We start from the raw sequence: 17,500 nt of genomic DNA, 5'->3' as shown, positions 1-17,500 counted from the left end.
CTGGACCCCTACAAATCAGCTGGGCTAGACAATCTGGACCCTTTCTTTCTAAAATTAGCCGCCGAAATTGTCGCAAACCCTATTACTAGCCTGTTCAACCTCTCTTTCGTATCGTCTGAGATCGCTAGATATTGGAAAGCTGCCGCGGTCATCCCCCTCTTCAAAGGGGGTGACACTCTAGATCCAAACTGTTACAGACCTATATCCATCCTGCCCTGCCTTTCGAAAGTATTTGAAAGCCAAGTTAACGAACAGATCACCGACCATTTCGAATCCCACCGTACCTTCTCCGCTATGCAATCTGGTTTCCGAGCTGGTCATGGGTGCACCTCAGCCACGCTCAAGGTCCTAAACGATGTAATAACCGCAATCGATAAAAGACAGTACTGTGCAGCCGTCTTCATCGACCTGGCCAAGGCTTTTGACTCTGTCAATCACTGCATTCTTATTGGCAGACTAAATAGCCTTGGTTTCTCAAATGACTGCCTCGCCTGGTTCACCAACTACTTCTCAGATAGAGTTCAATGTGTGAAATCGGAGGGCCTGTTGTCTGGACCTATGGCAGTCTCTATGGGGGTGCCACAGGGTTCAATTCTCGGGCCGACTCTATTCTCTGTGTATATCAATGATGTCGCTCTTGCTGCTGGTGACTCTCAGATCCACCTCTATGCAGACGACACCATTTTGTATACATCTGGTGTTAACAAACCTCCAAACGAGCTTCAATGCCATACAACACTCCTTCCGTGGCCTCCAACTGCTCTTAAACGCTAGTAAAACTAAATGCATGCTCATCAATCGAACGCTGCTTGCACCCGCCTGCCCGACTAGAATCACTACTCTCGGCGGGTCTGACTTAGAATACCAAGGTGTCTGGTTAGACCGTAAACTCTCCTTCCAGACTAATATTAAGCATCTCCAAATCAAAGTTAAATCTAGAATTGGCTTCCTATTTCGCAACAAAGCCTCCTTCACTCATGCTGCCAAACATGCCCTCATAAAACTGACTATCCTACCGATCCTTGACTTCGGCGATAGCTTCCAACACTCTACTCAGCAAATTGGATGTAGTCTATCACAGTGCCATCATAACTTTGGCCACCATTCCTTCCAGTTCTCTGCTGCAAATGACTGGAACGAACTGCAAAAATCTCTGAAGCTGGAGACACTTATTTCCCTCACTAACTTTAAGCATCAGTTGTCAGTGCAGCTGACCGATCACTGCGCCTGTACACAGCCATTCTGAAATTAGCCCACCCAACTACCTCATCCCCATATTGTTATTTACATTGTTATTTATTTTGTTCATTTGCACCCCAGTATCTCTATTTGCACATCACCTTCTGCACATCTATCACTCCAGTGTTAATACTAAATTGTAATTATTTTGCACTATGGCCTATTTATTGCCTTACCTCCATAACTTACTACATTTGCACACACTGTATATATATTTTCTATTGTGTTATTCGCTGTACGTTTTATTTATTCCATATGTGTTGTTGTTGTTTTTATCGCACTTTATCCTGGCCAGGTCGCAGTTGTAAATGAGAACTTGTTCTCAACTGGTTTACCTGGTTAAATAAAGGTGAAATAAATAAATAATAATAATAATAATAATAACTATCTTCGCTCCCACCCCACCCTCCTCTCCCTCTTCCCTCTCTCCCTCCCTCCTCCTGCTCTCTCTTACCTGAATGAGACCAGGATGCCCAGGGCCAGTAACAGGGCTCCGAGGGAGAGGGAGTAGCCCACTGTGTACATGGCCCGGAACTTACTGAGGATGCTACCATAGTGCTGCTAAAGAGAGAGAGAGAGAGAGAGAGAGAGAGAGAGAGAGAGAGAGAGAGAGAGAGAGAGAGAGAGAGAGAGAGAGAGAGAGAGAGAGAGAGAGAGAGAGAGAGAGAGAGAGAGAGAGAGAGAGAGAGAGAGAGAGAGAGAGAGAGAGAGAGAGAGAGAGAGAGAGAGAGAGAGAGAGAGAGATGGGGGGTAGCGAGAGGGTAGAGGGGGGAGGGGGAGAAGGGAGAAGGGAGGTGACCGAGGGGGAGTGTGGGAGAGAGAAGAGAGAGAGAGGTTAGACTCATCCTGCGTTGGATATTAGGGAACACACACACGCGCACACACACACTCACACACATACACACACCCCTCTCACCTGGCCTGGGTCGTCCTGCTCACACTCGCTGGTGTTCTTTGGGGCCCAGCGTCCGTCCCCACTGCACACTCTATACACCACACCCTGCTGGACTGGAACACACAAAGACACACACACAAACACACACAAAAACACACACACACACACACACACACACAAAGACAAGGACATTATCAGAACAATTAGAATCTATTTCACGATTAAACAACCTTCTAATCTCTCTCCCCAGTCGTCTCACACACTGCCAATGTCAACCACAAATTATAACATACACCATTACAGTAATATACCGTACCATAACACCATTACAGTAATATACTGTAACATAACACTAGAGTGGTTATTGTGCATGTGGATGATAGATTACTCATATCCTGTCTGTACTCCAGCACATTTAACACAATTACATAATGATCATATCACTCTGATACACTACCAAACACGCACACACACACACACACACACACACACACACACACACACACACACACACACACACACACACACACACACACACACACACACACACACACGTCTCTCTACTCAAACACATGTAAGTGCTGCTGTAGTGTGTTTGATACGGTAGCCTATATGGCTCTGTCCCAAATGGCATCCTAGTCTGTATATAGTGTAATACTCTGACCAGGGCCCATAGTGCAGAATGTAGGGTATAGGCAACCATATAGGCTTTAAGTGTCCAACAGATTGTACAGCACTAGTTACATCTGCTTGAGTAGAGAGACGTGAGATGTGTGTGTGTGTGTGTGTGTGTGTGTGTATGGTGATTTGTATGTGTGTGTATCTGAGGTATATGATTGTTGTGTAGTTGTGTTTTGTTACATGAGCAGCTGTCACTCTATAAACCGTGTAATTCACTGAACAGTCCTCTGCATTCAGATACACCGATCTTATTACTGGTGTTGGGGTAGGTGCTGTACACACACACACACACACATACACACACACACTACACACACACACACTACACACACTACACACACACACACACACACACACACACACACACACACATACACACACACACACACACACACTACACACACACACACTACACACACACACACACACACACTACACACACACACACACACACTACACACACACACACTACACACACACACACACACACACGCGCACACACACACACACCTTTGCGGTACCAGGGCAGGTACCATGGACAGGAAACATTGACTGTTGTTCCAGGAAGTCCATCGGGCCAGCAGGCATACTGGTCAAATGTCCTGTTACACACCAGTCCTGTGGAGGGGTCAAATACCAAAGGTCATACATTCCTGTCCATGTATACCATAGCTATAACATACCCTTATAACACAGGAATAACATAAATATAAAATAAAAAAACACATCAAATAAAATAAAAAATTTCCCATGCGCCGAATACAACAGGTGTAGACCTTACGGTGAAATGCTTACTTACAATCCCTTAACCAACAATGCAGTTTTCAGAAAATATAGTTTACAAAATATTTACTAAATAAAGTAAAGAATAAAATAAATTAAAAAGTAACACAATAAAATAACAATAATGAGGTTATATACAGGAGGTGCCGGTACCGAGTCAATGTGCGCGGGTACAGGTTAGTCGAGGTAATTTGTACATGTAGGTAGGGGTAAAGTGACTATGCATAGATAATAAACAGCAAGAAGCAGCAGTGTAAAAACAAAGGGGGGAGGGGGGGTGTCAATGTAAATAGTCTGGGTAGCCAGGTAGGTTTGTTTAATTGTTCAGCAGTCTTATGGCTTGGGGGTAGAAGCTGTTCAGGGTCCTGTTGGTTCCAGACTTGGTACATCTGTACCGCTTGCCGTGCTGTAGCAGAGAGAACAGTCTATGACTTGGGTGACTGGAGTCTGACATTTTTAGGGCCTTCTTCTGACACCGCCTGGTATAGAGGTCCTGGATGGCAGGAAGCCATTTACATTTACATCATTTAGCAGACGCTCTTATCCAGAGCGACTTACAGTTAGTGAATGCATACATTATTTATATTTTTCATACTGGCCCCCCGTGGGAAACGAACCCACATCCCTGCCGGCCAAACCCTCCCCTACCTTGGACGACGCTGGACCAATTGTGTGCCGCCCATGGGTCTCCCGGTCGCGGCCGGTTGCGACAGAGCCTGGACTCGAACCAGGATCTCTAGTGGCACAGCTAGCACTGCGATGCAGTGCCTTAGACCACTGCACCACTCGGGAGTGATGTACTGGGCCGTACGCAATACCCTCTGTAGCACCATCATAGCTATAATATATAATTATAACACAGGAATAACATAGCTATAACATGATAGGGAGACTGTGATAGGGATAGAGGGGCTATATCTAGGGGTCCATTTCGGACTGGGCAATAGTCGCAATCAGCTGATGTTTATAAAGGGTCTCAGGTTGATGACATCACAGCGTGAGGCTGTGACTGACCTGTTACAGGAGGCGTGGTGATGATGCTCTGAGAACACTGGTTCTTGTAGCTCGTCCATTGTTCCATCAGGAGCTTCAGAGATTTAGCCGTGGAGACCTGAGGGATGGGGGAGGGGTACAACAGAAGGGGAACAGTATTTAGACTCCATCTGCTGAACCTCTCTCTAACCTGTAGCTAAATGTGTGTGTGTGTGTGTGTGTGTGTGTGTGTGTGTGTGTGTGTGTGTGTGTGTGTGTGTGTATAAGTGTCTGTACAGATATACTCTCTTAATTTGACCAGTTTTGTCACCGCAGAATAATTCTGCAGCAAACAGGATTGTAATATTTAGTCCATTCTCACTGTTCCACCAATGTAATGCTGCTTGATCGGTGATTAGGCTATTAGCATAACCGTGTGTTAGTGTGAGTTTTCAGTGAATTTATTCCCAGCAACAACAGAGTGATCAAATTAAGACCCCACACCTGTCTGTGTGTGTGTGTGTGTGTGTGTGTGTGTGTGTGTGTGTGTGTGTGCGTGTGTGTGTGGACATGTTTAACTATATTTGTGGACCAACTGGGGACATTTTGTTGGTCCCCACAAGGTCAAATGCTATTTCTAGGGGGTTTAGGGTTAAGGTTAGAATTAGTGTTAGGGTTAGAATTATGTTTAGGGTTAGGGTTAGGAGCTAGGGTTAGGGTTAGGTTTAGGATAAGGGTTAGGGTTAATGTTAGGTTTTTGGGTTAAGGTTAGGGTTAGGGTAAGGGTAAGGCTACAGGTTAAGGTTAGGGTTAGGTTTAGGTTTAGGGAATGGGACTGAATTGTGTGTCCCCACAAGGTTAGCTGCGCAAGACTGTGTGTGTGTGTGTGTGTGTGTGTTTCAGATGAAGTAATGTGTTGTTTTGATTAAAGTCAGAGAGGTAAAATGATATCTGTATTTAGGTGGTCTGGTGTCTCTAACAGTTTAATATAAACAACTGATCAGACAGTCTGATCTCTAGAGCTTTAATAAAGAACAAAGGTCAGAAATTACTAACTCAAAGGCTCAGTTTAGACCTGTGTGTGTGTGTGTGTGTGTGTGTGTGTGTGTGTGTGTGTGTGTGTGTGTGTGTGTGTGAGAGAGAGAGTCTTACCTGGGTGTAGCCAGAGAGAGTGAGCAGAGATAAGAGGACACACATCTGGGACATCCCACCTGGCTACGCTGGGAGAGGAGGGGTGGGGGGAGGGGGGGGGACTCAACTCATCAGGGGGCTCAGCCTGGGCCCACCCTACAGGCTACACACACACAAAAACACAGCGAGAGAGAGAGAGAGAGAGATAAAGAGAGAGTTGCTTTAATTAATCCCTTATGCCTCTCAGCATAATATTAAATATCCCTTTCTTATCTTCCTCCTCCTCTTCATCATCACCATCACCATCATCATCACCATCATCATCATCATCATCATCATCATCACCATCATCATCACCGTGGGGAGATGAAGGGTGACTCTACAGGGACTTATGTAACCAGAGCCCACAGGGTAGAGAGGGGGGTTGTAAATGTTCCCACACAGTTAATGGCATTCCACAGCCACACACACACTGATTTATAGTTCACTGTAAAGACATGCTGATCTCTATCTGTGTGTGTGTGTGTGTGAGTGTGTGCCTGCGTGTGTGTGTGCCTGCGTGTGTATGTGCCTGTGTGTGTGTGTGTGTGTGTGTGTGAGTGTGTGCCTGTGTGTGTGTGCGTGTTTATCCCATACAGCTGAATGACTTGTGTTTGTCCCAAGTGAATTCTCAGGAGGAAATTCCACTCCGCTCCATCAGACAACTATATGAAAAGTGTCCCATCATCCACTTACATCACAGAGGAAATGACATGTGATTCCAAAACAATGGCTAGCACCTATAGGTCCATCATATAAGATAGTAAGGCAACTTACGGTAAGGTATGAGGAAGTATCCTAAAGGACTGGATAAATATGTTGAAACAGCTTCACCTTGTCTTCTGTCTAGGTGGAATGTTAGACATACTGTTAGACATATTGCATATGTCATGGGCCTCTCACTCCACCGGGTTACCACCTTAATTTTCTTCCACTCTGCTCACCACTCTCTCTACTCAGCCTAACTAGCTCCACCTGTCCCTGCTCTGCTCTGCTCTAATTACTCTGCCAGCTGCGCTGCATTACCCACTACCTCTCCCAGTATTTAAGGCCCTGTCTTTCAGCTCTCCGGGGTCAGATCGTCTGCAAAGCTCACACCCGGAACCTGTTTGCTCGCGCTTCTGGCTCACCCTGGTTTTGTGACCCCGGACCTGCCTGTCTTTTGGATACTCTTCTGCCTCAGGAGATCCAGACCTGCTTCTGCCATTACGACTCCTGACTACTCTTCAATCCCGGTAACTCTGACCAGCCTTCTGCCTTGCTACTACGTATTTTGGATTTCCCTTGAACTGTACTGCTGCCTGGTTTCATTCCCGCCCGTTGTGTCTGTGTTTCCTCCCCCCAGGACTTCTGGACCACCAACCACCGGCGTCATCGGACGCATCGCTGCCACTGGGGGAGGCACAGACCCAGCACATCGGACGGGATAACCCCTGGAGCCTTCACTCACTCCCCTACATCCCTTTCCCTTTAAGTTTAAATAAACTTTCTGGTGTGACGCAATTGTGGTCCTCTTGTCGCCTGTCTGAACCGTGACAGTACGATCTGACCATCATGGACTCAGCGCACACTTCCCCGACATGGAAACCGAAGAGCCTGAGCAACCCACCGCCATGCTACGCCTGGAACACACTGAGAGAGAGCTAGGCCGCATGAGCGGCGTCATCTCCTCTCTGCTTCAGGTCGGCCACCAACAGCATCAGCAGTTCCAGCAGCACCAGCAGCAGTCCCAGCAGCAGCAACAACAACTCGCCATGATCATTCAACTCCTCACCAACCTGACCCCAGCCAGTCTGCCCACCAGCCCTGCCCCGAGTTACCTGCCCCGGTCATTGCAGCCGCTGCTCGGAACCCAAGATTGGAAACCCCGAGCGGTTCAACGGCGATTCAACCCAGGTCCGGCCATTCCTGACTAGCTGCCGACTTCAGTTCTCCTTGCAGCCAAGGACCTTCGCCACGGAGGGGGCTAAAGTTGGGTATGCCATCACTCACCTGACGGGCCGAGCTCGACTCTGGGGAACAGCAGAGTTCGAACGTCAAACCCCCGCATGTGCAACCTTCGACCTGTTTGCTGAGGAGATGCTGAAGGTGTTTGACCTGGATTCCCCAACCGCAGAGGCGTCTCGTGAACTGTTCAGTATTCGACAAGGCAGACGTACAGTCGCAGACCATTCCATCGACTTCCGAACCCTGGCTAGACGAAGTTCTTGGAACACACCATCGTTGGTGGACGCGTTCTTCCATAGTTTGGCTGACTATATCAAGGACGAGTTGGTCTCCCCATGAACTGCCTTCCACTCTTGATGAAGCCATCGCACTGACTGTCAGGATCGACAGTAGGATACAGACCCGTCGTCGTGGGAGGGGGCGCCAAGGTCCACCTACTACCGGCATTCGGAGAGATCCGACTGGGCTCCTGTCATCTACTGCCACTCACCCAGGTCAGCTTGATCAGTCTGAGCCTATGGAGATTGGGCGAGCCTCTCTCACTCCTGCAGAGCGCCAGCGACGCTTCACCTCAAACCTCTGCCTCTATTGTGGAGGTGATGGACATCGTGTGGTAACCTGCCCTTTAAAGGGCCGAAGCTCACCGGGCATAGGGGGAGTCCGGTTGAGTTCAATGACCATCCAGTCCTCCGACCGCAAACCCCTGCTGCAAGTTCACCTCCGCCTCCCTGACTCTACTCACACCCTGGCTGCTCTGGTGGATTCTGGCGCCGAAGCCAACATAATGGACATCAAGCTGGCACGCCAACTGGGACTGGAGAACCTCCGTTTGACACCTCCTATTCCTGCCCGGGCACTGGACGGACACTTACTCGGATCGGTCACTCATGTCACGGCCCCGGTCTCGATGGGTCTGTCCGGAAAACCATCAAGAAACTATCCAGTTTCACCTGCTCCCCTCTCCAGGCCAACCCCTCATCCTGGGTTACCCATGGCTCCGCCCGGCACAACCCTCAGCTCGACTGGGTGACCGGGGTGATCAGGGAGTGGGGAGAGGACTGCCACCGAACCTGCCTGCTTGCCGCCGCACTACCCCCTCGGCCAGTACCTACTAACTCCGCTCCTGACCCCTCCAAGGACCCTGTGTCGATTCTGCCAAGTCCCTGCATCGTTGCAGCTCTGACCTGGGCTGTTGAGGAACAGGTGCTGGAGGCTCTCCGTAACCAGCCAGGTCCCAGCACTTGCCCAGCTGACCGCCTTTTTGTCCCCGAAGACCTGAGGTCCCAGGTCGTTCAGTGGGGACATGACTCCCGCCTAGCTTGTCACCCTGGCTCCACCCGCACTTACAACCTGCTCGCCCAGAGGTTCTGGTGGCCCTCTCTGAGGAAGGATGTACGGGAATTCGTCCAAGCCTGCCCCATCTGCAACCAACACAAGTCGTTCTGCCAGCCCCCAGCCGGATTGCTGCAGCCCCTGCCTGTGCCCAGGAGTCCGCTGGTCCCTGCTGCGCCTTGTCCTCCTCCTCCACGGCTCGTCGATGGTGGTCTGGTTTACACCGTCCGCCGCCTGCTTCGGTCCAGACGGAGGGGTAGGGGTCTCCAGTACCTCATTGACTGGGAGGGCTATGGACCTGAGGAAAGGACCTGGGTGCCAGCTAGTCGGATTGTGGATAGGACTCTCATCACCGCTTTCCACCAACGGCATCCTGATCAACCTGCAATCCGTAGGGGCCGCCCCAGAGGGGATCCCTAACCGTCCTGCCCGCTCGGCTTCCTGTCCTGTGCCTGATCCTGTCTCGGGACCTGTCCCATCTCCCCGACCACGGCCCTCCGGCTTCCTCCGAGGATGAGGACGTTCACTCGGACCGTTCGGAGGAGTTCTAGCCCTCCTCCGGCTCCCCTCCTCCCGCCCGGCGTGGTGTTGCTCTTGGGACTTCTGGGGCCGTCCCTTGGGGGGTTCTGTCATGGGCCTCTCACTCCACCGGGTTACCACCTTAATTTCTTCCACTCTGCTCACCACTCTCTCTACTCAGCCTAACTAGCTCCACCTGTCCCTGCTCTGCTCTGCTCTAATTACTCTGCCAGCTGCGCTGCATTACCCACTACCTCTCCCAGTATTTAAGGCCCTGTCTTTCAGCTCTCCGGGGTCAGATCGTCTGCAAAGCTCACACCCGAACCTGTTTGCTCGCGCTTCTGGCTCACCCTGGTTTTGTGACCCCGGACCTGCCTGTTTTTTGGATACTCTTCTGCCTCAGGAGATCCAGACCTGCTTCTGCCATTACGACTCCTGACTACTCTTCAATCCCGGTAACTCTGACCAGCCTTCTGCCTTGCTACTACGTATTTTGGATTTCCCTTGAACTGTACTGCTGCCTGGTTTCATTCCGCCCCGTTGTGTCTGTGTTTCCTCCCCCCCCCCAGGACTTCTGGACCACCAACCACCGGCGTCATCGGACGCATCGCTGCCACTGGGGGGAGGCACAGACCCAGCACATCGGACGGGATAACCCCTGGAGCCTTCACTCACTCCCTACATCCCTTTCCCTTTAAGTTTAAATAAACTTTCTGGTGTGACGCAATTGTGGTCCTCTTGTCGTCTGTCTGAACCGTGACAGCATATTGCATCATTGTCAGTCTCTCTATCCAATCACAGCCCAGAAAAATTGACTTTCTGTTTGGTCATACAAGTCAGAGGTCAAGGTGGTGTTCACATCGGTTTCTTCTGCTTTATGGCAGACGCATCTGTGTCCCACGGCGACGGCCGGTCCCCCTCTTCAGCTGCTGTGTAGTCGGAGAACGGAACGAAATCTGAAACGTTTCTGCAAAAAACACCTGTACTGTGGAAACATTTTTGGCTAAAACGTTTCAAATTCCATTCTGTTCCAATCTCTCTCTCACTTTGCTGGGGGCCGTGATGGGGAGTGTTTGTGTGTGCTTTGTGCATGAAGACATGTGTTGCGTACAATTGAGTGTGTGTTTGTGTGTGCGCTCACATGTACACGTCCAAGAATGTGTCACACAGAAGAGGTTCCATGTCACAGCTAGAGGTTGACATCTAATTCCATAGGTGTCACACTAATCCCCTTCCTCCATTACACCTAATAATCCTCCCCTCCAAGCAAACACACATCTGATCTGCTGAACAGCAGCCAACTCTCTGGGAATGAGTCTGAGAGATGGATGGAGGGAGAGAGAGAAGAGGGGGAGAGTAGAGAGGGAGGGAAAAAGGTAGAGAGGGGAAGGATGAGAGAGAGAAAGAGAGAGAGAGAGAGAGAGAGAGAGAGAGAGAGAGAGAGAGAGAGAGAGAGAGAGAGAGAGAGAGAGAGAGAGAGAGAGAGAGAGAGAGAGAGAGAGAGAGAGAGAGAAAGAGAGAGAGAGAGAGAGAGAGAGAGAGAGAGAGAGAGAGAGAGAGAGAGTAGTCTGTATGTCTGGTGTTACTTCGCCACAATATCGACCAGAACAGAGACATAGTCACAGCAGTGTCTTGTACCAGTGTCTTATCGATCGAACACACACACACACACACACACACACACACACACAAAGGATGAGTGTGTCAGAGTGTGTTTAATGTTTAGCCAGTGGAGGGAAGAGAGAGCAGTGGAATGAGGAAACTGCCTGGCTGGAATTGTAATGTTTTCCCCCTATTCTATTACCAGAGGATCAGCAGGACACATGATAGGAGACAGGGGGAGAGAGAGACAGGAGGAGAGGGAGACATGGGAGAGGGAGACAGGGGGAGAGAGAGACAGGGGAGATGGAGACATGGGGAGAGGGAGACAGGAAGAAAGGGACACAGAGACAGAGACAGAGACAGAAAGACATGGACACCGAGAAACAGGCAGACAGACAGACAGGAACACATAGACAGAGCCACAGGGAGACAGACAGTCCCAGATACAGAGATACAAAGACACAGAGAGACAGAGCCACAGGGAGACAGACAGTCCCAGATACAGAGATACAAAGACACAGAGAGACAGAGACGCAGGGAGACAGACGGCACAGGGAGACGAGGACCTAAGGACACAGGTACAGTCGCTCCACAGAGGACTCATATGGGCAGAGTTCAATACTGAACCAAACACGTTTCCTTAGAGGACAATAACAGATTCTTTTCTAGTCTAGTCTCACTGTCTCTCTCTCTGCTGTGAATAACTTTAGTCTACAGTTTCTTCTTCACACACACACACAGACACACACTCACACACACACACACACACACACACACACACACACACACACACACACACACACACACACACACTGTTACGGATACAGGTATCCTGTGTTTTTGTGTGTTCCTACTCTTTCTGCCCTAATCACAGGTGTCCTGTATGTTCCTGATTGGTGGTCGTTGAGGTGTCTGCTGATTGGACCAATCAGTGAACATTCCTGTTAATTGCACCACCTGTTATTCGTTTGTTCAATCACACATCCCATGTTATAAAAACCAGACTTGTGTTTGTTGAGAGAGAGAGACTTTTTGCCATATGTGAGTATGGACACGGTGGTGTCCTGTGTGTTGTGTACGCACTAAGTAGTTGGTTACCCTGTTGGTAACGTTATTAGAATATATTTCTTTACCTGAGTGTGGATACTGTTGTATCCTGTGTACTTATTTAATTGCTGAGTACCCTGTTTAGTAGTTTTGTGTGTTTTTTGGGAAAAGGGGGGTTTAAGCTAGTTGCCCTTGGGCGTACATTACCCGTAGGAAGAAATCTGTCTATAAACACCAGTTAGACCTGAGCGGACCACCCACTGTATTTTTGTATGGTAGCAGTAGCCTAGCGGTTCTTCAGGCAGGCTAGATCAGTTTAGGGGGTTTTACACTATTGTTTCATTTCTTGGGTCCTGCTCAGCCCTTTTTCCCAAACCCTTACCGTGTGTTCATAAATAAACACTTTGTGTTTGACGGTAGTTCATGGTAGTTGTGTCTTATTTGTTCTCACTATTCCATGCCACACTTATAATTTACATGAATTTATGTTACGGGTCTCATGTCCATCCACCCTAGATGTTTAGAGCCACGGGGTTCGTAACATAAAGTGGGGGCTCGTCTGGGATCCTATCTATCCCATGCTACTCATGTAAATTAGTTAGTGTCTGGTTCGGTGTTGAGCTTAGCAGCTGTAACTACCTGTTTTTTTTGTGTGTTCAGTAGTCGACGGCTCGTGTTGCTAGTAGGATGGCTACTTTTGAGTTGGAGGCATTTTTGGAAAACCCTACGTGGGAGGTTTTTGATAATTGCCGTAGAGTGGATCTACAGGCTTTGGCTGACCACTTTTCTGTACCCATACCGAGGGGTTTAGTGAAAGCAGAAGTTAGGGAAGTAGTGTTAGCGATATTGTTAAACGAGCGAGTGCTTGAGTTACCGCCGCCTGAGTCTGCTGCTCCTGTAGGGGATGTGGTTGCTGTTCCTGTAAGCCCATCAGTGTCTGAGGACGAGGCTAAGGCTCCAGCCACATTGCCCCGTTATGACCCACTCTCCCCACTGACTGACAGTGATGCCAGGATGGATGTCCGCTCGACACGGCTCCAAATAGAGGCGGAAGAGCGGGCACAAATCAGGCAAGACAAGCTGGAGATGCGTAAAATGGAACTAAAGGCAGAACAGGAGACGCGTAAGATAGAACAGGAGACGCGTAAGCTAGAGGCAGAACAGGAGACGCGTAAGATGGAACTGGAGACGCGTAGGCTTGATCAAGAACTGGAGACGCGTAAGATGGAACTGGAGATGCGTAAAATGGAACTAGAGGCAGAAACAGCGAGGTTAGTCTCTGCTCATACTATGCCTGCTAGTGAGCCAGCCTCACCAGCGGTGTCGTCTGCTACATTTGATATTAGTAGACAGATCACCTTGGTACCTGTGTTTAGGGAGTCAGAGGTTGATTCCTATTTCAGTGTGTTTGAGCGTATAGCGGTAGCATTGAAATGGCCCTACGAGGTATGGTGCCTATTACTTCAGTGTAAGCTAACAGGTAAAGCCCAAGAGGTTCTGGCAGCGCTACCTCTTGAAGACAGTTTGAATTATGAGGTGGTCAAAGCTACTGTTCTTCGTGCCTATGAGCTTGTTCCTGAGGCATATCGACAGAGATTTAGGTCTCATAAAAAGTCTCCTACTCAGACTTATGTGGAGTTTGCTAGAGACAAAGGGAAATCTGTTTGACAAATGGCACAGTGCTAGTAAGGTAACTGATTTTAACTCTCTACGGGAGTTAATCTTGTTAGAAGAGTTTAAAAATTGTTTACCGGAACGCATTGTAGTTTATCTGAACGAACAGAAAGTATCTTCACTGTCGGAAGCGTCTGTATTGGCAGACGAGTTTGTGTTGACGCATAAGAGCGTGTTTTCGGCTCGTACGGAGAGCCGGGCTGCGGAGTTGCTAACTTTTAATCCTAGTCGACCAGCAGTACATCCAGCACGCCCAAAAGATGTGCGTCACTGTTTCTATTGTCATAAGGTGGGACATATAGTTAATGATTGCTTTCTGCTAAAACGCAAACCGGGGATGCCTCAGCACGCCAGGCCGCCAACGGGTGTTGGGCTGATTCGTACGGTTGTAAGGCCGGAATCAAGACAGAAGCCTCATAGTGAATGTGGTTTGAAAGTCCCTGTCCCAGATCACAGTTATGAACCGTTCATTTTTGAGGGGTTTGTTTCTATATCAGATGATGAAGCGTCTCAGCGTCCAGTTAGAATCCTCAGAGATACTGGTGCGGCGCAGTCGTTCATACTAGCTGATGTGTTGCCCTTGTCCAGTAATACATATTGTGGTTCCAGTGTGTTAGTACAAGGAATTGAAATGGGTTTCGTCCCAGTGCCATTGCACTTTGTGAACGTACACTCTGAGTTAGTCAGTGGATTGTTCAGAGTGGGCGTACGTCCTATGTTGCCAGTAAAAGGTGTGACATTTATAATGGGCAACGATATTGCCGGAGGAAAGGTAATACCCATATTGGAGGTATTGGATAAAAGTGACCAGTCTCTCTCCGAGGAGCTGGCACAGGGTTATCCAGATGTGTTCCCCGCTTGTGCTGTCACACGTGCTCAAGCACGACAAGTGGGTGAAGTGGTAGATTTGTCAGACACGATTCTATTCAGAGAGTGTGACCCAGAGGATAGTTCGGGTGCTACCTCTGGTAAGCTGGTGCAGTCTGACCAACAGCCCAGAGAAAGGAAGAAGGATGTGGAACTTGTTGCTGAAGCAATACAGTTACCAGTTACTCGTGAGCAGCTGATCGCTAACCAACAGGTTGACATTAGCCTGGCTAAATGTTTTTCTAGTGTTGTCTCAAAAGACGAGCTAAAGAAGAAAAACATGGCATACTTCATTGATGGTAATCTCCTCATGCGTAAATGGACATCCCATGTTGACGCTGGCGGAGATTGGAATGCTGTTTACCAAATAGTGATTCCTACAGCCTTTCGACAAAATGTTTTATCCCTCGCTCATGATCACCAGTGGTCCGGACATCTGGGAGTCACCAAGACTTATGATCGTGTTTTGCGACATTTCTTTTGGCCTGGTTTAAAACAAGATGTGGCTCAGTTCTGTCGGACTTGCCACACCTGTCAAGTAGTTGGGAAACCGAACCAGGTTATTTCCCCCGCGCCTCTTTGTCCCATACCGCCATAGGTGAACCATTCGAACATGTGATGGTTGATTGTGTTGGACCATTACCAAAAACAAAATCTGGTAACCAGTTTATGTTGACAATTATGTGTGTGGCCACCAGGTACCCAGAGGCCATTCCTCTGCGAAGGATTACTGCTCCGGTGGTGAGTAAAGCGTTGATCAAATTCTTCTCAACTTTTGGATTACCTAAGGTGATACAAACTGATCAGGGTACGAATTTCCTTTCTAAACTTTTCAAACAAGTGTTAAAATCCTTGTCAGTTACACACCGTGTGTCAAGCGCATATCACCCAGAGTCTCAGGGTGCGCTTGAACGTTGGCATCAGACCCTGAAGTCTATGCTCCGTAAATATTGTTTGGAATCTGAGAAAGATTGGGATGAGGGAGTTCCTCTAGTGTTGTTTGCTGTCCGTGAGACAGTACAGGAATCCCTAGGGTTCAGCCCAGCTGAACTGGTGTTTGGACACACCATGAGAGGACCTATGAAAGTCCTTAAGGATCAGTTTTTGTCACAAGAGTTGTGTGTGAAAGAAAATGTGTTGGACTACGTTAGTCGCTTTCGTGAGCGCCTACATGCTGCCTGTGCTCTAGCAAAGGAAGCGCTGTCTTCCTCACAGAAACGGATGAAACGACACTATGACACACAGGCTGTTTCTCGTTCACTGCAGCCAGGTGACCGAGTTCTTGTGTTGTTGCCTGTGCCAGGAGCGTCATTGTCAGCACGTTTCGCTGGTCCTTATGTCATTGAAAAGAAACTAACTGAAACTGACTATGTGATACAGACTCCTGATAGAAAACGCCAATCTCGTGTGTGCCACGTTAACATGTTGAAGACATACCACAACAGACCCGTTACTCCGGTAGACAGTCCAGAGAAACTGGCCGAGTCGGCTGTCTCTGTTGCTGCTACGGCTGTAGTGGGAGGTCATGTTAATGATGTGGACGGAGATGGTTTGGAGTTGCGCAATACTCAGCAGCAATGTGCTAGATTGCCCAATTCAGAGATGCTGCTGTCTCTCCCGTCAAGCCTGATTCATTTAACGGACAGACAGTCAGATGATATTGTGAGACTATTACACAGCTTTCCATGTCTTTTTAATGATGTTCCTACATGTACAAATGTGTTAGAACATGACATTAATGTTGGAAACGCTGCACCTATCAAGCAACATCCTTATCGTGTCAACGTCGCTAAGAGAAAGATAATGAGGGGTGAGGTCGGTTATTTGCTGGAGAATAACCTGGCTATGCCAAGTTCAAGTCCTTGGAGTTCTCCGTGCATTCTGGTTCCTAAACCTGATGGGACATCCAGATTATGTACGGACTATCGGAAAGTCAATGCTGTCACAGTGCCCGACTCGTTCCCGTTACCCAGACTGGATGACTGTATTGATACTGTTGGTGCTGCTACCTATGTAACCAAATTAGATCTTCTAAAGGTTACTGGCAGGTGCCGTTAACCCCACGTGCCTCCGACATCTCTGCATTTGTGACCCCAGATCACTTCCTACAATATGCTGTCATGGCATTTGGGATGCGGAACGCACCAGCCACTTTCCAACGCCTGGTTAACACAGTATTGGCTGGAGTTCCTAATTGTAGTGCTTACCTTGATGATCTGGTCATTTATTCAACTGAGTGGTCTGATCATGTTAACACTCTAAGGGTAGTGTGTGAACGTCTAGCAACCGCTTCTCTAACCCTGAACTTAGCAAAGTGCGAGTTTGGGAAGGCTACTGTTACTTATCTTGGTAAACAGGTCGGCCATGGTCAGGTGCGCCCTGTAGATGCCAAGGTCTCAGCTATAAACGCATTTCCCGCACCTACCACCAGAAGAGAGCTACGCCGTTTTTTAGGGATGGTTGGCTACTACCGTAGTTTCTGTAAAAATTTCTCTGCGGTAGTTGCTCCATTAACGGATTTGCTCAGTCCGGCGAGAAAATTTGTATGGTCTGAAGATTGTTGTACTGCTTTCAACACTGCTAAAGCACTCTTGTGTAGTACTCCTGTTCTTGCTGCGCCAGATTTTGAGCGGCCGTTTAAACTGGAGGTAGATGCAAGTGCCAGAGGTGCTGGTGCTGTTCTACTGCAGCAAGACCAGAGTGGAGTGGACCATCCTGTCTGTTATTTTTCACGGAAATTTAACAAATGTCAGACAAACTATTCCACCATTG

General features: G+C 48.5%; 1 protein-coding gene across 1 annotated transcript in view; it reads right to left on the bottom strand.

Moving 5' to 3' along the window:
- Positions 1-17,500, bottom strand: part of gcgrb (glucagon receptor b) — a 59,576-nt gene that overhangs the window by 13,805 nt on the left and 28,271 nt on the right. Inside the window, exons 2-6 of the mRNA XM_045219385.1 lie at positions 5,723-5,864; positions 4,613-4,709; positions 3,326-3,433; positions 2,156-2,247; positions 1,694-1,800 (exon numbers count right to left, since the gene is read on the bottom strand). Coding sequence (XP_045075320.1) covers positions 1,694-1,800; positions 2,156-2,247; positions 3,326-3,433; positions 4,613-4,709; positions 5,723-5,776 — 458 coding nt within the window. The 5' untranslated portion in view covers positions 5,777-5,864. The remainder of the gene's footprint in view (positions 1-1,693; positions 1,801-2,155; positions 2,248-3,325; positions 3,434-4,612; positions 4,710-5,722; positions 5,865-17,500) is intronic.

Source organism: Coregonus clupeaformis, unplaced genomic scaffold, assembly GCF_020615455.1.
Source record: "Coregonus clupeaformis isolate EN_2021a unplaced genomic scaffold, ASM2061545v1 scaf2332, whole genome shotgun sequence".
Lineage (NCBI taxonomy): Eukaryota > Metazoa > Chordata > Actinopteri > Salmoniformes > Salmonidae > Coregonus > Coregonus clupeaformis.
Note: the sequence above shows the minus strand (reverse complement) of the source record. Positions and strands in the feature narration are given on the sequence as shown.